The sequence below is a fragment of the Euprymna scolopes genome, chromosome 19, assembly GCF_053919585.1.
Source record: "Euprymna scolopes isolate OS-2025 chromosome 19, ASM5391958v1, whole genome shotgun sequence".
In the NCBI taxonomy this organism is placed as follows: Eukaryota; Metazoa; Mollusca; class Cephalopoda; order Sepiida; family Sepiolidae; genus Euprymna; species Euprymna scolopes.
Window position 1 is genome coordinate 95,855,487 of NC_136500.1, and position 27,156 is coordinate 95,882,642.

Genomic DNA, 27,156 nt, shown 5'->3' on the forward strand with positions numbered 1-27,156 from the left:
TGAAACGTTCCATGCCATAAACAAATATTCAGACACATTCTTGTCTGTTGTAATTTCAAGAAAAAAAAATAGTATATGAACATAAAATGTTTTTACAAGCGAGGTCAAAACACTTATTAATAAACAATGATTGCATCATCTCATCAGCAAGATAAATTTACTAAAATCAACAACAATAATGAACAACCATTAATTACATTTTTTTTTTTAAGAATTTGCCTCCTGTGCACAATCAGGCTGCATGCATTAAGTCATCTGAACATGATCCATCATAACAAATATTTCTGTTATATTGATATAGAACGTACGAGGGGGATGCAATAAATAATGCACCTGACCCACTTTCCATAGCAGTAGAGCAACGAAACTTGGCACAGTTATTAGTCTTTCTCTACATAGGAACCACTCAGTTATGCATTTCTCCCACCGTTTGATGCAGCTCTGGAGACCGTTTTTGTAGAACACCCTCGGTTGGTCCTCCAACCACGACGTGACTTCAGAAATCAAAGCTGCATCATCTGGGAAACGCTTTCCTTTCAAAAACAACTTCATAGCTGGGAAGAGGTGAAAGTCAGAGGGTGCAAGGTCAGGAGAGTAGGGAGGATGGGGAAGGATTTCATAACCACACGCCCGTGCTTCTGATCTGGTGACATGCGAGTTGTGGACTGGAGCATTGTCCTGCAGGAGGAGGGCACCTTTGCTGATCTTGCCCCGCCTCTTGATTTTGATAGCTTCCCTTAATTTCCTCAAAAGTGAAGCGTAATAGGCTCCTGTAATTGTGGTACCCTTTGCCAGGAAATCTGTCATCACTACTACATCCGGGTCCCAGAAAACTTTGGAGGTGGTGAGTCCAAGTGCTTCCACTGCATTAACTGGGCTTTGGTCTCTGGATCATAGTGATGGACCCAGGTTTCATCCTGTGTAATCAGTCTTTTGAAAAACTTTGACTAATCTTCTTGGCACATTCTCACTTCTGGAATGGTGTGAGCAACCTGGGAATCCATCTGGCAGACACCTTATGCACATGCAAATGGTCATGAATGATAGTTTCCACAGACCCTGTACTAATCTTGACATCTTGGGCTATTTGACAAATAGTAATGCGCCGATCTTCCAAAATGGCAGTCTCAACTTGACGGACAGATACCTCATCAATGGCAGAAGGGGGGTGGCATTATCACCATAAGTTTCTTTCATTTCATCAAAAGTCTCCTGTGGTGTGCATCCTTTCAAATACAAAAACCGGATCACTGCTCAACATTCAACAAGCTCCATTTCACACCTGACTCAGTTCAACCACCTGTAAAACAGAAACCACAATTAGTTTAGAGCTGTAATTTGCCACATAACCCGTAGAGATATAAATCATTGCACATGCAAAATTTCAGCTAGATCAGACAATTGGAAGTGGGTCAGGGACATTACTTATTGCACGCCCTCATAGACATATTCACTCATTTAATTGCATTGTGGCAATTAAACCTGAAGACTTGTGGAAAGTAAGTGAAAGTTTATGTTATGAAGATTTGTCAACAAATTCTCCCTGCCAAGCAGGGTGTGTGTGTGGGGGGGGGGGATCTTACTTAATATTTTTAAAAAAAGATATATGACCTGAAGTGCGACTAGCAGACTTTTAATCAACCCAGTATTCTAAGTGTCTATGTGTGGCAGTATCTTTTTAAAAATTATGCATTATTTATATTTTTATCATTTAGAAAGTTCTAATACATTTTTTAAAATGCTTTCTGACACCTGTGGCATGAATAGAAAGCAGATTAATATCTTTCAAACGAATTGAAGATTATAACTTTTGAATAAATACAATTAAAAGCGAGTATCGCAGTTGCTCTGTCAACCAAAAACAAAGAATACTGCTATGAGTGTGGACGAAGAAACAAAAGGATAGAAATTCTATGTGAGGTTAAATAAATGTTCTGTTAGTACAGAAAAGAGAAGAGTTCATATATGAAGGATAGGATGAACGTCCAGTTTGTAAGAAAAAACTTCATATACGAGAATGTTTTAGGTACATCAAGTTGTTTCCATATGTGTATGTAGGGATGTGTATGTGTGTGTTCCATTACTTAATTTATGCGTGGCAGCCATAGCCATGTTGAAATCTTTGGAGTTTCTTGTCAAACCCCAGGGTCAGAAAGCCCGAGGGTTGGGTTGTATCTGAAGAGAGAAGTTTTTATTTGGGGGGGGGGGGTGGAGGGTATGAGGGGAAGGTGAAGGAAACACCACGGAATAAGTCAGTTCACTGTGTAGTCTCTTTGCCGGAAAGAGGAAGAGTCTAGTGAGCACTCCCTTTTATCATCTCTTGTTGTGTACAACGTTCACCTGAGAGATATTTATAATTCGCCGCTCAATAATCCCCATGTCTTATACATAGATGGCGCTACTAATAAAACATCCATGTGATTTTTGCAATGTACTAACTTTTTGACAATTTTAGATAATTGGATTATTAGTTTACAAATTAAAGAGATTTATTTGCAATGAAGAAGTTATATCAGAAATTAAGACATATTTTGAAACCAAATTAAGACATATTTTGAGACCAAATTAAGACATATTTTAAGATCATTCTACAAAAATGGATCAAATTGTTAGAGAAACGTTGGAATTAGTTTCATCTTTAGATGATAAACTATGTTGATGAATAAAGTCGCATTTTGCCTAAAAGTTGTTTTATTAGTTAGGCCCTAGACTTATTGAGTAAAGTGTTATCATTTGATTGGCGCTTGACAACAGGATTTTTGATTTGCTCATAGACCTCTGCTTAATCATCTAAGAACCATCTCTTTCACTACACCTGGTCACATGTTCAATTTTTATGGATGTAGGTGAGATTCATCACACCAAGCAATCACAGGTTCAGCACCCAACGATCAGCCCTTTGCAACAACTACACCCTATCTAAGTCAGTACAAGAAAATGTGGGCTTGATCTAATGAATCTGTGATGCTGAGTTTAAATCCTATAAGATTTGCTTCCAATTATGAACTAATACTACTGGGAAACATATGAACCAACAATTTACTCTCAAGTATGGATAAAGCATTAACTTATGTTCATTGAAGTGCATAAATTAATCAACAATCATTAAATAACCGAAGAGGTAATATGCAGAACCAAACCAATAAATTGAGTTAAAATAAATAAATATAAAATAAATAAATCAGTTAAGATAAAAATGAAATGTAATAAGTCTCTAGATGTACCTCTCCATCATATAATATATCGATACTCTATGGCTGACTGGGATAGCTTCCGCACATTTATATCAGATCTACATCTGCGTTCCATGTTTAAAAAGGATGTGTCCTCAATAGTATCAGACCTGAGAGAATAGTTAATTGTAGGAAAAAATTCCAACAAAAACCTAACACCCAGCCATTGTTCTCTCCGGAATGTGCTGCTGCCATTACACATAGAAATCACTTTTTCCATTGCTTCCAGCGTAATAGATGTACTAAAGCCTCTTTCAGAACAGCCAGCAACCACTGTAAAAAAGTAATAAAGAACATAAGAGAATTGTACGCTCAGTCCATCAAGTCCAAAGTAGCTGAGCAGCAGCTTGGTTCCCACTAGTTTTGGCAAATAGCAAATAGAATCCTGAACAGAAGCGTGTGCTCTATCCCAACTGTCATAAATGGACCTGAGGTAATCTCGTCAGCATCAGACAAAGCCAAACTCTTTGCCAAGAACTTTGCAGCTAATTCTAACCTTGGCGACCAAGGCTGCCAACCTCCAATATTTCCTCCTGTATCAGAAAATATGCGGTGTGATATACAAATATCTGTACGTGATGTTGGCAAGCTAATCAAAAACCTTGATTCCAGTAAAGCAACCGGCTCTGACGGTATTCCAGTTGTGGTACTCAAAAGACTTCAACCAGAAATTGCACCCATCCTTACAAAACTGTTTGAACATTGTCATAAAGAGAATTGCTTCCCGTCACCCTGGAAAATCTCATCAGTATGCCCTGTATTTAAGAATTCAGGTGATCGCTCATCTCCCTCACAATACAGGCCCATAAGTCTCTTGTGTGTCATGAGTAAGTTGCTGGAATCTGTGTTAAATAGAGAAGTAATTAACCATCTTAGCAAAAATAACCTTCTTAGTGATACGCAATATGGTTTCCGTTCTGCTAGATCTACAGCAGACGTGCTTACAGTTATATTTCATAGGATTAGTGAATCTCTCGACGGAGGCAACCTTTCTAGGGCAATTGCTCTTGACATATCAAAGGCCTTTGATAGAGTATGGCATAAAGGTTTACTTCACAAGATTTCCAGCTTCGGTATAGCTGGAAATGTCTTCTCAATTATTAAATCATTTCTCTCTGATAGGTTTATAAGAGTAGTAATTGATGGGCAGAAATCTAAAGCACTTAGTATTAATGCTGGAGTCCCTCAGGTGTCCATCCTGGGCCCAACTCTCTTCCTGATCTATATTAATGATCTTCCAAATCACATCCTTACATCATTCATAGACATCTATGCTGATGGCACTACTGTCTATGGTAGTACATCTAAGACCGTAAACGGCCAAGTTCTCTCTGATTCTCTCCTCTGATCTTGACCAAGTGGTACAATGGGGAAAGAGGTGGCTTGTTACTTTTAATGCATCTAAAACGAAGCTTTTATCTTTACATCATCAACGCTCTGATCCCCATCTGGCATCTATTGAAATGAATGGCTCTCGTCCTGGGGAGGCCTCATGTTTTGACAAGCTTCTGGGCTTGACCTTTACTCCTGATCTTAAATGGAGCACATACATTAAATCTGTTGCCAAAGGCCACTGAAAAAATGGTAGGATCCTTCTATCGATCCAGTAGATATCTCACTGCTGATGCAATTCTCTATCTATATAAGAGCCAGATACGTCCAAGGATGGAGTACTGTTGCTACATCTGGGAAGGAGCTGCTAGAAAGGACTTATCCTGCCTTGACAGAGTTCAAAATAGACTTTGTGGCTTAGTGGGGGATGCCCTTTTCTCTTTCCTGCAACCTCTTTCTCACAGGAGAGATGTTGCGAGTTTGTCTCTGCTTTATCGTTATTTTTATGGCAGGTGCTCGGCTGAGCTCCATTCTATGGTCCCCCCTCTCCAAACTTTCACAAGAAATACCCGTCTAGCAGAAAACACTATCACTAGTTTCCCCCATTCTTTATCTGTGCGTAAACCTAAGCGTAGATTCCATGAGCAAAGCTTCTTTCTTAGAACTGCACGCCTATGGAATGGTCTTCCGTTTTTCTGCTTTCCAGCTGACTACAATATGGTTGTCTTCAAGTCTAACGTAAACAAGCTTTTGATGAGCTGTTCCATATAAGTTAACAAATTTACCGAATCTCCATTACTAACGGTAACTATATTGTCCAATTTCTGCTATACACTCTTTAACTCTTATCCTCGAGTGGCCTCTTGGCCTTGATAAGTGGTGATGCCTATGTAAAAATAAAATACAAAGTAAAGGAAAATTGCTTAGATTTAATAATTCCATTTTCTGAACATTAGGCCACCTACAATTTCTTATCCATTTGAAATGATGAACTGTTACCGTTGAATTGTGTTTTTCAACCTTATAAGTACTATTAAAAAATCATTTAGCTTTTAAGTATTGTAATTTAGAAAAGCGAAAGGAGTTCAAAATTTACAAAAGAAACAAAAATGTGAAGATAAAATAAAGTTAGGAAAAGAAAAGAAAGTATTAAAATTTCAGCAAAATTTTAATTTGATACTTTTGCTTTTAGTTTGAATATTCAGTAGAGAGTAACAAAAAATAGATGGGGAAAATAAAGGATGTGGAAATAGATAATTAAAAAGAAAAAAAAAAAGAAACAGTTTAATTTGAAAATAATTCACAAAGAACAATGAGACTTGTAAAAAAAACAAAAAAAAAACTCCAGTAATAGATCTCATGCGTCATTCTCACGACGACGACGACGACGACTGTTGCTTCTGCACATGCGCACAGATTGAGTAATGTATAATAATAATGGCGGACATTTGGAAAGTGCCCGTTACGACCGCTTCACAACGCGGTACGTTGGGGGTTTTACCAATACCCTAAACAAAATTTTTATAAATTAATTATTTTTTTTTAATCATGGACGACAGGTAAAAATACTTTTCTTCTTTATTTTGGATAAATTGTAAACATGATTGTATTTTTAAGGATGGCTTCGTTTCTCCTTCTTCTCCTCCCTCACCTCGCTTGACTTTCTCTCTTCATCTTTTCATGTTTCGTTAATGGCACCAAATCCGTTGAAGAACTTTTCACAAATGTTTCAGCACTTTATAACGCTGACTTATGACGCAACAATAATCTCATATTAAATGATATAGTTGTTTTAATGTCTAACGATTGTTTTCGTCGAGTTTTTGTAGCTTTATTAATTTTTATTTACGAGAAATTATGGACATTTTATTGGAATTAATAAGTCAACATCTGTTTAAATGTCTGTTGTAGTGTTGTGATGATGCTTGCAGATCGGAACTTTATTACAAAACATTTTAAATCTTTTCAGATTATCATTAACTGACACTTGCGATCTAATTTTTAAAATTTACAAATTAAACAGTCTAACAATGTGAAAGTTTTAACGGCGACAAATTCAAATTATTGATTAACACACAAAAAAATCTTATGTATTTTTGATTACGTGTGTGTACGTTTTCAGCGTCCCAAATTCTTATTTCAAAACACGTCATTACGATTGTAGTTTACAAATTACGTTGCAATTTAACAGTCGAAAATATTCTTAAAAATATCGTGTTTTTTTAAATATTTATTTAAAAGAATGTTTTACTTTTTTTTTTTTTTTTTTTTTATCCCAGTTTTACATTTGGATCTGTCGTCCTTACCCGATTTTCTTAGGATTACATTAGTTTTGGAGTATGTTTTACAATAGACACCAGAACGAAGAAAAAGGGTACTAGTGACTAGTGCACTTATTGATCCGTGCTGAAATAACGTTATTATTTTAAAAGCCATTCTTAACATGGGGAGGGTGTTTTGTACCTATTCTGTACTTTAACCGTACAATTGAATTAAACAAACATATCACAAAACTTTAATAAACTTGGAAATACGATTTAAAAAATAGAGCGGATCAAGTGCCACTGCACTATCAACAGAAAAAGTTAACAGATGTTGTCAAAGAAAAGATAAGTTACTCTTCTACTTGGATGAATAAGTGTTTTAACTTATTTTTAAGAGTTTATTCAGTCTGAAAAACGTAGTGTGAAGAGTTACACAAGAACAAGAAAAATTGGTAAAACTATACAAACACCGTGACAGCGAATTAACACTAACCCTAACCCCAACCCTAACCCTAACCCTAACCCTAAACCTAACCCTAACCCTAACCCTAAACCCTAACCCTAACACTAATCCTAACCCTAACCCTAACGCTGTCACGGTGTTTGTATAATAATACCGAAAAATTGCCGACAGTTTGAAATCTGAATAATCACTTAAAATAGAAAAATAAACAAAATATTAATAGAAACACATCCAGTAAATGTTACCGTGACATTTATTTCATGGATTTCAAATAGTATTTTGTGTAATTTTCTATTTTGAGCGATTATTCAGACTTCAAAGATGTGACCCTCATTTTTTTCTTGTTCTCGCGCAACGCTCGGCACTACTTATTTTTCGAACTGAATTAACGCTTTAAAATAAGTTAAAACACTTAGGCAAGATAAACCTAGCTGAATTTGATAGCATTTGTTATATTTTTATCACTTCTGCGTTCTGATGTATATTGTAAAAAATGCCCAAATGATTCCATGTCCTTAGAAAATTATGACCATGAACTATGTGTCTTAGACTCTGTAATCTCGTTCTTGACTTGAAACTCATTAAAATGTAACTATTCTGCATTTTTACCTAACAATTTAATAAACAAAAGATACCGTAAAACTTGAATTTAACTTGACGATCACATTTAAAAAAAATGAAGCACGATTCTTATTCTGCGTGTACTGACTTTTATTTTTTATAAAGATGGCAACTATATTTTTTCAAATTCTTTTTCTGCGTTTCGCATGTACGATGAAATGTGTTATAAATTAGTAATTTCTGTCACGTTCCGTCTGTGTTTGTTTACATTTACGTCAGCTGATATTTGTGCCTGATGATGCCCTGGAAAAGTCCATTTTGATTAATGCTTACCAGTTTTTAAATTATTCTGGGAAAAAAACAGCCAAGTTCGTTTGCAAATTTAAAAACACAAACGGAACTTGAACAATTTAACTAGGGTTGTTTTTCTGAAGTTTACGGAGGCTGTCTTTTAGTAAAAAAAAAAAAAAAAAAAAAAAAAAAGTTTGAGTAATGCTAAAACTCTATTTACTCTAAATAATTTACGTGACTGAAATGGGAATTAGCCCATTTTAGTTTGTTTTGTTGGTTTACACTACAAGTTTGAAGCTCACCTGGCAGTTGGAGATGGCTGTAATGTTAATTTCAAACTAAAGGAGTTAAAACTCATAAACTGCATCATTTTTAAAATTAAATATATATTTTTGGAAATCATAAACTGAACAAAAAATATTTTGCAAAAATTTTGAAACTTGTATCGTTTTTAATATTTATTGTTACAGTTAGTTTCTGTTATTGTGATCATTCTTTTAGTTGTTTCTGAATTTAAAAAATTCAATATAGATGTATTATTCATACTTAATTTCGGAATTTATAAGTTTGAGTAAATGATTGAAACAATGTTATCATTTTAGTACATGTTTATTTAAAAACACCATTTTAAAGTTAATCTGAAATCTTGAGTTTTATCATAGCTTTTTTTTTTCTTTGTTTAAACAGTAAACAATAATAATTCACCACAAATTGGACTAGTCTTCATCCTTGACATAGGAACTCGCATTTAAAATCTAAAAATAATGTGCTGAAGAAAGAAAACCGACAGTTGTTTATGTGCCCATCGACGTTTCGTTTCTATTGTTTAAAGACTTTTTCAGTATGAATAAGACAAAATTATCATGAAATATTAATTTCCAAACTAGAGAAAATTGACTTCTTGATGGCAACTATTTCGTCAAATTTTCATTTCGTTTTTTTTTTATTACCAGATTAATCATTTGAGGCATTACGATTACTGTTTCCGCTTCATTTTTAGGTTCCTCTCGCTGTTTCTATATTTATTTTTGAATAGTAACGTTATTATTAAGAAAAAGGACGCGGGAGAGGTTCTTTACATTGTGTACTTTTTCACTCAATCAATTAAAAAAGGGCAATCAGAAGTGAAATGAAAACAGTACTCGTAAAGATAACCAATTTAAGAATAGTATTTTTCTCTTTTGATTTACTTTGTTCTAGTTCCAGGGAAATTTTAGATCAAAATACAGTAGACTACTAGCCTTTTAAAATTGATTTTAGTAGTTTTTATATTAAGACCTTTTGTCTCCGTGTTTATATACCCCCCCCCCCCGTTCACATGCCCCGAATTCCTAGTCGTGAGCCGGCATCAATGGTTTTTTTTTTTTTTTTTTTTTTTTTTTTTACAGCGAAAAAGCAATTTATGATACCGAGCAAAAGGTTCGATTTTTTAGGCAGAAAAGCTAGTATTGGGCGGACAAAAATAGGGGGACATAGTTTTGAAAGCCGATTTATCATAATTTTTTTGTGTAGGTTTCCGACTACTTTTTGATTTAATTTTAAAGACTAAACTTAATTTCCAAAAGGAAAAAAAAAATATTTGTACACGTGGGGGGGGGGGAGTTATGAAAAATGTTTTCACGGCGAGCTACTCAATTCAGCTAAATTTGGAAGTTAAATTCATTGTAAAAATCCTTTAAAAGATAAATATTAGTTTTCTGAGTCTATTTCAAAGATAATTAGTAAAGTCCTAAAATATTGAATAAACAAATAAAAATACCTTGTTTGTACAAAACATAAATTAATTAGCCCAAAACCGAGTCATTCTGTTTTTCGCAAAAACGCAACAAACTAAAGTTTTTCTAAAACACGGGAGGCCCAAAATTTCAGGCAGTTGAATTAGGCTGTGGACATGACGTCATGTAATTGAAAGAGAGGAAGAAGTGTGATATTTTTTCTTTTTTTCTCCCAGACGTGCATCCATACATTCCTATTCTGAACGTTTGTATAAATTTTCCCATTTTTTAAATTTAATTATTTTTCTATGTTCCTGTTTTTAAATTAATTTTTTTTTTAATTATTGTTCAATATTATATTTAAAAAAAAATGTTACGCCGAAAGTTTCACATTCTTGCGAACAAGGAAATTATTAAAATCTTGCATATAAACATTATGCGAAACCTAATTTAAAAAAAAAAAAGAAAAATTTTTTGCAATTATAATTTTTTTTTTATTTGAAAATATTAAATAAACAATGTTTAATTCAATGGTAATATCGGTAATTCGAGAGATTCATTTTTCTTCGAGTTATATCGAATTCATTAATACGGGGCTTTTTCGTAATGTCCCTTTAAAAAATTGTTTATTATTACAAATTACGATGCTTTATTTATATAAAAAAAGCAAAAATAAATTCTTGCGTTTTTTATTTACTACTGAAAACCATAACTTTAGTAAAGGTATTTTTTGTTTAAACAAGAAAATATTACATTTTTACTAAGATTTAAATAAAAATTAGTTCATTATATTCCACGATCATTATTTGATAAATACTGAAAATTTCATTAAAATTGGTTAATTTCCTGATTTTTTTTTTTTTTTTTTTTTTTTTTTCTCTCGGAGATCTTCAGTTCAAAACGGATACGTACAATATAACCTTTTTGATATTTTCATTTTTTTTAATCAAGGATTAAACTGTACAAGTGCCAATTTAACTTACAAGATACTTGTGTGTGTATATATGGACAAGAGTAAATGTTCGCTAACAAATCAACGGCATACTTAAAAAAAAAAAAAAAGTTAAGACTCCCTGAACGACAGGTAGGCACAATTAGTCTTAGAATAATTTACTTCTGCCGGTAAATGTTACCTTACGCTACTACGCTACCACAGAACATCGACCATTCTCATTTGTTTTTTTTTTTTAGGGGTATTCGAGGTCGCTGACAACGAATCTGATAATCAAATCCGGCGCAAATTTACCGTTTGCATGGTATGAACCCCCTAGACCTTGGGACTATTTTGTGCCATTTCACCGCCTTCGGTAGTGTTTTTCTTACATGATAGGTTGTTCGCGTGTGAACGGGCGTAGTAGTGGGTGTCTTATCACATCGCGCCACCGCCCCCTCCCCAATGTAAACAATTTTTGTGAAATGGTAATTGTTTGTGCGTTATATACGGAAAAATGGTTAGTTAAACTGCGGAAGAACCTGTTAATGGAATCCCTCCCCAAAAAAGAACGAAGAACATAAAAATGTGTTTTTGCAAACCGCTCCTGAAAACTTTATTTTTTTTATCAATTAAAAAAGCATTAAAAACTACCTAAGACGGAAAAAATAAAATGAACCACTTTTCTTTTTTTTTTTTTTTTTAAACTTTATTTGAAAGATTCCTACGTGACCTCGAATACCCCCTAAAATACCGAATTCGAGCGATCAGTGTTCTGAACACACACACACACACACGCACACGCACACGCGAAACATAAATGACTGAACACTCATCACGTACGACACGGAAATCTAACAAAAAAAAAACGTATTTGTTTTTTGACAACTTTTTCGAATTTACAAACCCATTGAATATATTTAACAATTTTTCTCACCAATGTAAAATTATTATATTGTACCTAAGTTGTATTTTATTCGATTTTCCAGTTTCTTTTGCCCTGGAGTGGACAACTGGACAATAATGATTACTTTGTACATTTTAGATCGTCTATATAAAAGCAGCAAGCATTCCATTTCAATATACTGAATATTGGTTTCAAAAGTTATTTCTTATTGGTTTCTTTATTAAATTATCATAAAACCAGACTGAAAATAATCAGCTTGTCAGAATTTTTGAGATTAGGATTATCTGTTATTATTTGATTTTCGTTGTTCACAACACTTTGGCCATGTAACCTCTAACCTTCTCTAGGTGTATTTTTTTTTCTAACTTGGGAACTTTCTATTCAAACTGGGCCTTTTTTTTTAAATAATAGATTATGTTCTCATATCCAGGTAGAAGTGTTTATTTTCAATCATTTTAGCTTGTAATAGCTTAAAATAAACATTACTACCAGATGATGATTGACGGAATGGGAACAATCTACTCTAGTGGATTAAATAAAAGGTTCAGTTCCATATTCCGTCTAGATTCTCACCTTCGGAAGTATGTGACTGAAGAATCTCGGAGGTCAACAGTCAAAACGTTGTGATTATAACAACCAAGACGGCAAATACAAATATTGTTGTTGCCGTTGGAGTTTTTAGGAATAAAGATATGACGCAAATAATGACAAGGCTAGGAGAGAAGTCTGTTAAAACCACACCTACGTATTTTCGGTAAATTTTGTGTGCTCCAGATTTCTCCTGCATCCTTTTCCCCTCCTAACTGGGCATCCTACCCCCTCGAAGCAATACAAGAACACAATGTGCATTTATCCTCTCCTCCTTCGGCCTCATACACATTGCCACGTGCGTCATCAAAACAATAAAACGATGTGTATAGTGGCCAAGCCACTCTGATTGCTACTGTTTTTGTTTTTTTTCTGCGGTAAAATCTGGTAACAAGTTACAACAGCCGAAGGTGAATGAAACTCGAATTTTTGAAACAGAAAAAAAAAAGTTTAAAAATAAATTTTTTTTTTTTTTTTTTTTTTTTTTTTTTTTTTTTTTTTTTTCTTTCTTTCTTTCGTATTTTTACTGATATATTTACACTGTGTTGTATCCAGACTTGCATCAAATCTGTTGCTGGGGTTGTTGAAAAAATGATTCGAACATTCTACCATTTCATAAAGTATCTCTCCTGACGCAGTCAAGTATGCCTTAAAATGAAGTACTGTTATCACAACATCTGTGGAGGTGCCACACTGGCAAGTGCCACACTGCCACAGTGCCACACTGCCACAGTGCCACACACTGCCACGCTCGACAACATTTCATGCCTTGATAGAGTACAAAACTGACTTATAAATCTCCGGGAGTGTTTGCTTTCTCACAGAGACGTTGATAGTTTTTTCGGAAAATGTGTATTTCAGCGGCGTAAATTATTTGACAGACAAAAATTTATAAAAATTATTTTTATATAAAACGCATTATACAGCCTTAAGCTGAAATAAAACCCGAGAAAATTTAATTTTTATTATTTTTTTCAACATTTTTTTTTATTAGACTAAATGTACAACAATCGAGGGCACCAACCTGTTTTGAAATTTGGTCTTTCTAAGGATTGCCAGATTGGCCTTTTTGAGGCCAAATGTGGCTTTTTTACGCTCTTGCATGGACCATGGTTCCACACAAGAGCGTAAAAAAAAGCCAAATTTGGCCTCAAAAAGGCAAATCTGTGAAGCTTTAGAAAGGCCGAATTTTCAAAACAAGATGGCGGTCTCGATTGTTGTACATTAAGTCTAATAAAAAATGTTGAAAAAAATAATTTTTTTTTTTTTTTTTTTTTTTTTTCGGGGTTTTATTTCAGCCTTAGGATCTAATAATGTTTTATATAAAAATAAATAAATTATGCGGCTGAAATACACATTTGCCGTTTTTTTCTCTATTTCATTGTTATTCTCATCGTAGATACTTGACTGAGCGCTAATCTTTGGTTCTCCCTTCCTTGTAAAACGTTCACAACAAAACTCGTCTATCTACAACCATTGTAAATAATTTTCCTTTCTTTGTATACCTAAAACTAAACAGAACTTCCATGAAGTTTTTTTTTCCAAGAACTACATGTCTGTAGAAGAATATAATACTACAAGGCTGCTTCCCAGCTGACTATAACATGATCATTTTCAAATTCAATGTTAAATTTTTGTTGAGCTGTGTCCTTAAATGATAAAATTTTGCCCAGTTTCAAGAATCGTTACCAATCCTCAATCTTATCTCACCGATTATCTAACAAACTTATTAACCCTTATTCTCAAGTGACCTTTAAACCTTAATTAGCACGTTAGTACATGGAAAAACAAAACTTTTGAGTGATTTGTTTCTTTTAATTTTTGTCTTGTTAAAAATTAAGTCTGATTAAAACAAAACTAAGCTTTTTACAAATATTAAAAACTGATTCATTTATGAAAATACCATCGAAGTTTCTTTGGACATTTAATTATAACTTTTAGAAATCTGTAATAATAATTTTGGATGAAAGTAACGCAATTTCTTTCCCTTTCATTATGAAGCAATAAAGTCCCAGATGAACCCATATTATTTAGTGTCCAGCTCATAACACTATATACCCCCCCCAACTTTTTTTTTTTTTTAGTTCTTATTTTTTAATTAATTTTTGGATCTACTTGTTAAACTTGGAAAAAATGTTACAAATACTAAAGTGATGATCAGTGGTTGTAGTTTTAGAAAGCTTAGAAAGTCCTTGGAAAAAGGAAATTTCTCTTGCTTCATTTATGAAAAGGGAGTCTGGTGCAAACCAACTTGTTGAATTGGGTGGAGAGATGATAACCAGTTTGTTTGAGATTTATATTATAGAAGTTGCAGTAAACTAAGTATTATAGTATTTGTGCATAGTTAAAGATTTATAGAAATGAGTATTTAATGCAAAAATGAACACAAATTTAACCATATTCAACAATTAATTTGGCATAAAGAAGTCATTTTAAATCAACGGGCTATAATTGTTGCCGTTTTTTAATGGATACATGCCTAGTATATTGATATTCTATATATTTGATCAAAATGAAATTCAAGGATGATATAGTTTCTGAATATATATGATTATAGGGGGTCTATCTCTATTTTTAATTAACAAATTTAATAAAGTTGTCCGGCACTCGCACAAACCTCACCATATTATTTTGTTCCTCTCCCTTTATATAAATATGCTTATTCAAGTATTTTGGTTAATGTGTATCTTCCGAATCCTAGCAGGTCTTTGTGAACAGACAGGAACAACAACTTTATATAGAATATAGATGTTGTAATATTTGGCCACATTTATGCACTTCTACATTTCTAATTGCATCATCACTGTAGCTTTTATTGCTGCTTTGTATGACTGTAAATTGGCTCAGTGGCAATGCTTATTTTGGCAGTTACCTAAAAAATGTATGAATGGATTTTTTTTTTTATCCATTTTTATTAATATAGCATTTAATGGTTTTTACTTCATATTGATTGTGAGGATAGTTGCTTCAAAGGAAACACCCATTTGCCAGTAATTTTTTTTTTTTTTTTTTTTTTTTTTTTCAGTGAAAGCAATTCGACAATATTAGTTTCAACTTCCTTTCCTACATCATTACTTTGCTGAATAAGTTAGGCATGAGCATTGTTAATTCAGAAATGACTTTCACATATGAGTAACCTTTTTCTAAATAACTTTTTTACTCATTGTCAGTTGTTGGCTTTCCATTGTTTATTTTTTGCTTAAATGTTCTATTTTGCCTTGTAAAATTGAATTTCAAAAACTTTCATAAACAATTTTTTCCAAGAACTTCTTTTTGCAGACTAAAACCTGATCATCTTCAAATCCAATATAAAAAAATACTTGTCATCAACCGTCCTCACAAGTAATCAAACTTTCTTTATTCCATATCCTCTCGTATAACAATCAAATGACAATTCATCTATCTCCTTAATCCTTATCCTTGAATGGCGTTTGACTTTATTAATAAAAAAAAAAAAAATTACAAAATTTGTTTTACCTTCTTGAAAGTCATTTTTATAATTTATATTAAAATTTTATATTTTCCCAAATATTTGATATATTTGTGATGAGTGCTTAGTTTAAAATTTAATCATCATTAGTTTTATTATATTCCTATCTTTCTATATAAATTTTATTTTGGATGGAGCATTTTACCGGATGTCAAACATTCAACTACTATATCAGACATTTCAACTGAGATCTTTTTAAGATTGTAACTGTCCCTTTTGAGTGCAATTGTTTGTATCTCTCTTGCACTTTGTTCGTCAGGTATATTTGGCAGGTAGTTTTTGAAATTCTTTATTCTTTTTATCATTCCAATAATTATAGGAGCAACCAGTTGCTCCTATAATTACTTCCTAAGATTCCAGTTTCTTATAGTTTGTGTCTGGCTAAATGTCAAAAAATATAAAAGACAAGACAATATAAAAATATAAAATATAATATAAATATATAAAAGACAAACATCACGTCATAAAATTCATTATATAACCCAGACATAGTTATGCTAAAAAGATACTGTAATATTTATTCTCTTGGGATTGTAATCAGCCATGTTAAAATGGTTCTCAACGAGTACAATGAACCAGGAAAAGTGCTACATACATACATACATACATACATACATACATACATACATACATATGCACATATATACACATGCACACTACTTTTCCAGTAGTTTCTTATCTGTCCCCGGGTAACCTTGCTGGTTTTAACGAAAACACTTCAATGTTAAATTTGGGTACATCAATAGTTGTACAAAAATTTATTTTTAGATATTTCTATGAATCTGTTTGAAAATTATAAGTCAATTTATATTTTCTTGGAACATGAATGATATTAAAATAACTGGTGTTTCTTTTAATTGAAATGGAATAAAAATTTAAAAAAAAATAAAAACAACTATTTTAATTGTTCACTTATAGTAAGTTTTGTGCCTATTTTTTTACCCCCCCCCCCATCCCACGAGAACAAAATTAGAAAAAAACATTTTTTGCTCTGATTAGGATTTCATCCTCCTCTTATGGAACAAAACAGACACTTTAATCCTAGCTTAGATATATCTTGAATTTTAGGCAACAATCTTTTGAATTTTTTGTTTTGTAAATTATTCATAATTTATTATATAAAGTGTCCGTCTGTCTGAAACTCCAAATATTAAAAGTACACTTACAAAACTTATATATTCGAATTTAGTATTCCCCCTTCCCCTCCGGATCTGGTTATGGTAAAACAAAAATACGCTCATATTCATTCCCTTTACCAGGGCACATTAGTGCCAAAGGGATTATTAAAAAAAAAAAAAATCCTTCTGGTATTTTTTTATTCTTCATAAATAACATTGAAACTATGTGAAACAGTCAACTTGTTGAATAAATTGCAATTCCTCTATGTTATTCATGCTCTGCCCAACTTTGTTAGCATGAATAAAATGTTATTAAAATTGAAGAAAACGGTGAGGCTTTTAAAGGTGTCTGTTCACTGTCGTTATAATAATTTTTAAATCTTATTTTTTCTCTCATTGGTTTATGGTACAGCTAATAACATAAGATACAAGTACAAACAAGTGAAAGTCTAGCAGTGTCAGAAATCGTCAGTAAAAATTCGCTGTAAACACTCGAATATTTAGACTTACTGTTTTTCGAAGTTTATAACTTCTTGAAAAATGTAATTCAAACCCTAATTTTTTTTAATTAAAGGAGCAAAGACCAAAATTAAAAAAAAAACAAAAAAAAAACAGGTTTAATAGCAAATTATGCAATATTTTTTTTTTTTTTTCTTAATCGGGTTTTCTTTAAAAAAAGATTTAAAGAAAATCAACGAAATATTTCTTACTTCGATTATAAAAACAATATATATAAAATTCCAAAAAATCACGTACCTATAAAAAAAATACTATTTAATGAGTACTTTCATTGTTAAGAATTTATCCATATTTATACTTATATTCCATGTCCTTTTTAAATAAAATACTTTTTTAAACAAGGATTAAAAGAAAACGTGAACTCAGATTTTTTTCACTGTTCAAATAAAGGGAGACAAATATTTGATGTTCTTCACGTTTATCTTCCGGTGACTTCTAAGGGACATAATTAATGTGTCTTTCTATTTGCATGCTGTAAACCAAAATTAGTATTTTGGGGCCTCCGTAGGTAAAAAATGAACACATTCACTATAAGTTTTTGCTGTTAAACAAAAAAACCAGTCGACCGAGTTTTAATTTTTTTTTTTTATTCTCTTAATGAAATACATGAGTTTTTGATTGATATATTTTAATACTTCTTTATCGAGTGAATTATTTTTTTAATATCTAAAAAATGAAAACATTGAATGAAATAGAAAAAATTGTCGTAAGCGTCCAATATTTACTTGGCATTCTAAGCATAGCATAAGCTTCCACTTAAAAAAAAAAATCGTGGTTTTAAAAAAAGGTTTTACACTTTGTAAAAGGTAAATTTCTTAAAAAAAACAAAAAAAAAACTTTTTTTTTTTTTTTTTTTTATTTTTTAAATTAAATATTTTATTTATTGATCTTTTATCTTCAGTTTGTGATATAAAACTTTGGTACGTAAATTATTTAAATTTTAATAGATATTTCAAAATGGAGGGGTAAATTAAAAAAACGTTTGTCTAAAATCTTGTATTTGGTTTATTGGAAAGAGCATAAAATTTCACATTGACCCTGAAAATATCGTAAAAATTGAACCAATAGAAAAATTTTGATAGATTTTTAAAGTTTAAAAATTGAAAAATATTTAACTAGTAAAATTCAATTGATTTAATTATGTAAAAAAAAAAAAAATGGCTGCATGAAGGAGCGCTGGCATTTTGTAAACAGTTTTTTTGTTTGTTTTTTTTTTTAAATAAAAAAAAATATTTCTATTTTTTAAACAATTTTAATAGTTTATTTTGGAAATATATTCCATAAAGAAAATAAACAACCCATTTAAAAAGAGAAATTACGAGTTTTTTAAATATTTTGTTCAGTTTTGTGTTAGGGGTGTCAAAATTCCCCCAAAATTCTGATACACCTAGTGAAAGCCTTTAAAACACTACAGTGATCTAATGTTGAATATATTCTTCCTTGATGATAGATTTTAAAGAAATGGTAACTGTTGTTAGATTGGAATTTCAGATGCACTAATGCAGTCGTATCCCTAAAGGAATTTTTTTTGTCTTGACTCATGCATTAAGTGGTGGGAATTCTCAAATATTGCACGATGAAGTTCACATTCCTAGAATTGTTAAGGCGGGCATGCAAGTGGTAATATTGATTGAATATTGATATCAGTGGGTTTTTTTCTGAATTCATTTGACATTGTCTTGAAAAGAAACTGGGGCAAACATTATGTAAATGATTACATTTAATTGTTTTTTCTTCATGGAACATGGTTTATAGTTGTCCTTATTATTACTAATAGTTTAACACATGGGATTATTTATGTGTGCTTCTATCATATCAGTTTGTCTGGTGCTTGCGTGCGTGCGCGCACGCACTCTACTGAAATTCAAAATATTTGTCTCCGGTTTGGAGGATTATATTGTTGACCTTGACATTATTGTTAACATATAATTTTGGAAATGCATAGGGAATTGCCTGGAAACGCATAGACATATGGAAATAAAAACGGTTAAACAAAATTTTTCCTTTATTTAATTGGTAATAATAATTATAATAAAAAAAACAGCTTTTGTTAAAACACATGAACAGCTAATGAAGCGTTGCTGCATAAATATAGTTTGCTACAATCTACTAATGTTGAAGTTTTTCATTAACTAGTATATGTTTAGTTTTTGCATATATTTCCACTACTCAGAATGTAGAATAAATAGAATTCGTAGATATTACAGAACAAATAAGGAAAAGGATGTATTTCATCCTTAAAATGAAGAGGATTGGCCAAAAGCTTTATATTTATTTTTTAAATATAATAACTACTTTATATGAACAATCATTTATAAATACTTAAAATCTCATTATGATAAAAAAAATTCTCTGACTTTATTTCAATTTTGAAATATTCATATTTTTGATTTAAAAAAAAAAAAAAAAAAAAAATATTTTCACTTTCATTGCTCATCCTTATTTGGGTTATTTAGACTACTATTCTCATCTTGGATGTTATTCTCACAATGTTTCAGGTGATGTAACCTCCAACCTCCTTGAGGTACATCTTATTGAACTCAAAAATCACTCAAGCCATAAATCCTTGCACAGTAAATAATCGGTTTTTCCAATTTTCTGGTGATTAAAGGGTTAATCTTCAGTGCGAGCGATACTAGTAATATAATTATAAATTCTACCCAATCATGGCTAATCGAATTAGAGCCAGTTACTTCGTGGTTCTATTTGAAATTCCAGAATTTGGCAATGTTCTATTCGAGATTCCAGAGTTTGACAAGATGCACCTAAAGGTCGGATGTTACATCGTCTGAATAACATCCAAATGAGAACGCTACTGCAAATTATCACTCCTTATCTAAAAAATTCTGAAGCATATTTTTATTTTATTTATTTTTTTAATATAGTTTTCTAATTAACAATTTTGCTCCACCTAATGTGCTATGAAAATCTTATTTTGTCTGACATGAAAATATATTTTATATAAGCATTAAGTCTGATAGTCATCAGCATGATTTGAACTTGTAACTTGATTACAAATATTGAACTTGGTATTGTGTTGTCATTCTTTTTTTTGGTTTATTGGCAAATTTGATTCTTGAAATAAATGTGTATGGATGAAGTTATTGATTTTATTACGAAATATGTTCGAGTTGTAAATACTGTCTGAAATTATCAGATACATTATTGTTTATTATTCCACAAATTTTTTCAATATCCATATTCTTATTTATAGATATGTTGCATTTTGTAAGAACTATTAGGAACTATTTAATCTTATTTTTGTTTTTTATAATAGCTTTTCATAATGAGTGAGGTTGTTAGAGTACCAAAATGTTGCCTTTGATATCATGCTAGTATTATTTGATCCTAATTTTGATGCAACAGAAAAAAGATTGTGTAATAAATACTAATGGCAAATGATGCCCGATATGTTGCTTTTGAACCAGACAAAAAACAAAGGTGAAAAAAATCCACAATAAAAAGGGAAGAATCGAATGTGAAATAAATATAGTGCAGTAGAAGGGGCAGAGATGAACTTGTTATCTTGCTAACAACTAGGTAAAAAAAAATCAAATGGCTGGGTGATTAGCTGGAAGACAAGTACAATATACACAAATCAAAAAAATACATATTTCAACAGTATACAGATTTGCTATCAAATGTATAAATAACATTGTTTAAAAAAAGCATGAATATTTGTGATAACCCTATTCATGAGTACTAAGCTTTTTCTTTTGATAGAATAAAGAAAATCCTCATGCGAAATTTCAATGTTTTTATTTCCATTTCTTTGAGTTTTCACTCGCTATTCTAAATGGAATATATTATATAGATCAATAAGTTATTGTAACAACTTTTCTCCTAAATTATTTGCCAAATATGGTCATATTTTAATGTTTTCCATATTTTATAGGCTTTCAATGGTTTCTTTAGGTGTATTTTCATTATAAATTTTGTGACATTAAATTTTATAATTCATCTTAGATTTCTCAATCCTATTTAAAAATGTGATAACATTGCCAAGCTCTGTTATTTAGAATGTTATTTCTTCTGTTGTTGCATAGAATTTTTGATGTTTGTTTGGTGTAGAGAAAAGAAAACATGTAAACATATGAATATATTATTGAATAAACGTTTTAAAACTCTTGATCAATTTTTGCATACAATGTTTCTTCCTATGCCAAATGTTGTTGCAACATCTTTGATAACACTAGTTGCTAGCTTACAATTGTTGGATCTCTCCAGTAATGTTTCCACAATTGCTATTCATTCTGAGATAATTCATCTTTTTTACACTTTTGTTTACCGTTACACAATATTTTCTACTTCAATATTTTATAACTGCATAAAACTAGAAATTGTCTTTAAATATCCTCTGGAACGCTATTGTGTTTATTTATCAATGGATTTTGAACAAAAACTGAACATTTTAATTCCAGCAGATTTTAGAGTAATTTTTATCACACGCCCACATGAGTTGTTATAAAAAATACTAAATTCAATAATGTTTTTCTGATAAGTGACAGGTCCAAAAGTCAAGATCCCTCTATATTTTTGAGTCTGTGACCTCTGTTGTGGTCTTTGTTTCCTCATGAAGTACTCCTTTTTATTCGAAAAGAGAAGACATTGAAATGTCATTTACATTGTCATGGATATCCTGTGACCTCATTTTAGGACTACTAAACATAATTAAGCAAAGTTTTAATCAACATTTGTCTTAAATATCCTGTTTTCTACGCATAAGTATCAACACCATTCATTTCTTGTATCTGCTTGACAAAGTCTTCCAAACTTTTCAGTCTCATTTTTTTTTTTTTTTTTTTTTTTTTAGTTTCAATTATTCGGTTGTGAACGAATTTGGCAAAAACCTTAAATGCTTTACCAGTCTGTTTAGTTTTGCTTGATTTTGTTAAGTACTAGGAATTATTGTACTACTCATTGATTGCTACACAATCTTAATTTTTTTTTTTTCATTTGCATGAATTGACCTTAAAATCATGTAACCTTTTTAATGTTTTTCTTTTCTTCATCTTTTTAAATGTGTTTTGACATTTGTTCATTCATAACATAGTATATGTAAGACATGATCGATTATTTATTGTCAATGAGGAGGTAATTGTTTTGCTCTTGGTTGATTGACATGTGAGAAAGATTACACAAAACTAATGATCTGATTTCCACTTAACAAAAGAAAACTTTAACACAGAATAGTTTGATCTGAATAAAGGATTTTTTTTTGCTTTCTGTAATATTGCACAACACATGGGATTTAAAGCATTAAGGTTTATTTCTGATGAAACTCATTTGCATATTTAGAGTGATGTTGCACAGTTTGATGCAGATCCAAGTTTTAACATTTATTTTCAATCTGATTTGAAATATTTTTACAGCATGACACCACCACAACTATCTTTTGTATAGTTTTCTTAGTTATTCATTTTAAATTATAGTTACATAACTATTTAACTGATTTTGAATAGGGTTTGAATTAAAGAGGACGAGTGGGCCATAGTGGCCATAAACTTTACTGAGTGTCATTCTCCATAGGCATGGATCTATTCCGTGTTTTGCTGATTATTAGTATCATTTTTGTTGGTGACATTTCAAAGATTTGTGTATCTTATTTTGAAAATGTCATCAACAGTTTTAACAGTTGGCAATCGCATAGTAATATATAATGGGTGCAATAAGTATTCGATACAAAGCAAAAAGTTCATTTATTTTTATTACACAAAAACGATAACAAAGTGCTATTTTAATGTATTTTTGTATAAATACAGATCTCATATAATCACGCATTCACTAGATAATTACAAAAACGTCATATCTAAGGTTCAAAAAGTATCCAACACACAAAAATAGGGATGGTATTCTTTGGGTCAAACGCTGAGGTCTTCTGTCTCCAAACATGGCTTACATTATTTCAACCAAATAACTCCATTTTCATTTCATCTGACCATAATATTTTATCCCAACAACTTGAAGGTTTCTCCAAATGTTCTTTTGCAAATTTCAGACGATTCTTGATATGAATTGGCTTTAACAAAGGAGTTTTTCTTCGTTTCCACGATTGGAATTCTTTCTTTTGAAGCACTATCTTAATTTTATTCTTGCATTCATGTGTCCCAGATGCTTCTACTGTTTTCTGAAGTTCAGAACGAGTTATTCGTGGATCCGTTTTCACTTCACAGACCAAAAGTCGAGCCATACGATTAGAAATTTTGGAAGGACGCCCTGAATGTGGCAGATTTGAAGTGCACTGGTAGGACTTCCATCTATGAATCATGTCACCGAGGGTCGAAATTGAGATATTCAACATTGTTGAAATTTTTCTATACCCTGAAGCATCCGTATGTAGGTGAACAATTAATTTTCTTGTCTTTTCTGACAATTCTCTAGTTTTAGACATTGTATAAACAGTGCGACTAAATTGACCAAAATAAAGAGTTATCTGGATTTATGTAACTCTCTGAACCATCACATGACAAATATTTGGCTAATTAAAACTTTTTCTTAGTGTTGGATACTTTTGGAACCTTAGATATAACATTTATGTAATTATCTATGAATGCATAATTATATAAGATTTTTAATTTGAGATTTGTATTTATTATACAAAAATACATAAGAATAGCACTTTATTTTTGTTTTTGTGTAATAAAAATAAACTTTTTGCTTTGTATCGGATGCTTATTGCACCCACTGTAGCTTTAAAATATATAGAAAAACTTGCCTTTCAATTCACACATTTCTATTAGAGCCACACTTCAGTTTGAAATAACATTTTCATCACTACACACAGAATAGATGCACCATGAGAATCTTGCTTTCCTGAAACTTTGATAAAAATGTTCAATTATTTTAATCTATTATATAATGGTGTGTGTTCAGCTAAAAATCTAATGACAAGATACATTTATACTTTCATTGGATTCAGTGTGACCCTGATTTAGTTATGGTAAAAAAAAGTAATATTTTCTTGAAATCACCAAGGATCAAGTTAGTGCGGAAGGAAGTGATTAAAATGTTAATTCTAATTGGGAGTTAAAAAAAAATACTTAAGTCAGATCAAACAATTGTCAGTCAGTTTTCTTTTTTGGGATTTCTATTCTATTTAACCAGTTGCTATATAGGATGTTTTAAAGAAAGATGGTACACATCCCTTTTTAAAACTCTTCTATCCCTGATAGTAGATATATTTATTTATATATATGGCAGTTAAGCTACACAATTTTTCATGAGGATTCCTCAGGGAATGAAACACGGAAAATTCTGTGTAGTGTAATTTGCCTATATATTTTCAAAACTTACTATCTAGTTCTATTTTAAGTATTGAGCACTGTCAAAGTAAATAGTGAAAATATTTACATAAAAGTTTATGTAAATTCATAAAATGATTATATATATATATATATATATATATATAGTTGTGTGTGCGTGTGTATATTTGGGCATCTATTTTGAAAAGCTGATCTTCGAGCAAAACTAAGGATGAACTTGGAATTAAAGACAAATAATTGTTTGTTTTTTTTTTTTTGTTTTTTTTTTTGTGAAAAATCTTTGTAAAAAAAAAATAAACAAGTTTATTTTTATTTATTATTTATTTATTTTTTAGATTAGTCGTGCCTTAATTTTCCTAATTATGCACAATTAAAAATTAAGCACTATTTTGTGCATATCTAATTAAATCCTAAAAGACTGAGACAGTTATTTGGCACTGTATTGGAAAAAAATTCTCAGTCATTAACAATTCCAAGTTTTCATTTAAAAAATCAAAGCAAACAATAAAAACAAGCTATAGTCAATAATAATGAGGATTTTTTTTTTTTTTTTTTTTTTTTACAAAGATTATCTAGTGTTACATTGTTATTGTGTTATAAAATTCAAATTTTAAAGAAAAAGGTCATTCATTTCTAAAGTGTTCCTAGTTTAGGACAGCAAAATTAGATAAAGAAATAAAAAAAAAAATATTAAAAAAATTTGTCTTTGCAAGCCAACAACCGCCAGGTTTGAGATCACCACTGACACCAACATTCGTCTGTCTGCCTCTGTTCGACCTAACCTGTCAACTTCTTTTTATACATGTCTCCCGCGTGATTTCACATGATTTTGCGTGACTTTCACCAGAGCACACCTTTAAAACTATGAGCGCCATCTTGATTTCTCTCTCTCTTTCACCCAACCTCACCAGAGACACACGCGGTAAGACCTCTGTTTGTTTGATCTGTTTTTCCCTTTCTTTTTCTCCTTTCCTTCTGCTAACTTTAAACAACATGCCTCCCTGATCTCTGGATCACATTTCATAATCCCTCATCCACTGTGGTGGTCGTCTTTCCCTGCTTGGTCTCTGAAGTGTCTCGCGATCCTCTCGCTCACATCGCTTTCCACCGTTTCATTTTCCACTGGCCTGATATCAAGAATATGTCTCGGTACCCTATCTATTGCAACATTGTTGCTAGTATTATTCCCAATTATGCGTCCTCTGCTCCACTGTGTGGTACATCGCACCCCTGGGAGCTTCACCCATACTTCGTCACTGAGTTTGATGGTCCCTGTTGTCTCCATCTCCCTGCTTGCTCGGATGCCTGCTAGGATGCCTCCAGGAGTATTTGAATATCAACAGGCTAAGAACTGTCCCTTGCTGTTGCCCTGATCTAGGTGACGTGTTGTACCAATAGACCGCTTGCTCGGGGAGGTGTTCCCTCTCTCTGCCACTGCCTTTATTGTCCAGTGGTTTCTTTCTACAATCCTGTTGCCACTGGGTCTATAGGCAGCTCTAAAGAATTGATGGATATTCCATTTCTTTAGCACATCCGCAACTGCTGCCGATCTAAAAGTAGTACCATTGCCGGTTAGAAGCTCTTCCACCGGACCACACTCCAGAAACACCACGTCAAGGGCTGCTGCTATTTCACTGCCCATTTCATCTCGCAGACTTTTCCATAGGGCGAAGCGCCCGGGGGCCACAGTCAACCATTGTCATGTAAACCCCACCCTTGTAATGGGTGACATCAACTATGAGTCTTTCCCAGGTTCCAGTCACACCTAGTTCTCCAGCTTCATGCACCCTTGGAGCATAGTCAGGTGACTGACACTTGTCACAAGTCCTGACCACTTGTTTCACTTGTTCTTTTGGGACACTTGGATCAACTTTTCTCACCAGGTACAATGTCCTCTCTACCCCCATATGGTGCAGATCGTGCAACTCTCGCACCCCAGAGTTATCTGCAGCAATATGCACTTTTGTTGGCACAAGCCAGCTTTTTCTCACTCTTGTGAGAGCATCCGCTTTGTTCTTCTCAGAGGCAACCATGATTACGCGCAACTTCAAAGAAAACTCCTGCATCAGTTCAGCCAGCATCCTGAGTGTGCGCTTCACTAGCATCTCTGCTGCCCCTTTCGTTCTTATCCTTTTGTGATGTGAAATCCTTGATTTCAGCCAAGCAAACACAGTGGCAGTCTGTTTTCACACACATGTTGCGTAGTCCCCATTTTAAAACCAGATTAACTCCTTTGGTAACTACATCCAATTCTGCTACATTAATGTGGTTAGCATCATCTTTTTTCTGTAGCCAGGCTGCATTCTCTGCAACCACTCCACCCACTTCCAAGACAACCCCTGTTGCAATACTGCTTGCATCACACCACACAACTCCATCCAGTGTTTGTGGCACGTTCCACGTTCCCCGAACTGGGTCTTGCTTTTCCACTTCTTTCAGAACCTCTTCAATCAAGGCGGTCGTTCTTCCTCCCACTTTATCA

General features: G+C 32.2%; 1 protein-coding gene across 5 annotated transcripts in view; it reads left to right on the forward strand.

Moving 5' to 3' along the window:
* Nucleotides 1-5,975: 5,975 nt before the first annotated feature.
* LOC145239850 (uncharacterized) overlaps nucleotides 5,976-27,156 on the forward strand; it is a 242,332-nt gene continuing 221,151 nt past the window's right edge. For all 5 annotated transcript variants that reach the window (XM_080103403.1, XM_080103402.1, XM_080103404.1 and 2 more), the window contains exon 1: nucleotides 5,976-6,124. In XM_080103403.1, the coding sequence (XP_079959529.1) occupies nucleotides 6,114-6,124 (11 nt within the window). In that variant the 5' untranslated portion in view covers nucleotides 5,976-6,113. The remainder of the gene's footprint in view (nucleotides 6,125-27,156) is intronic.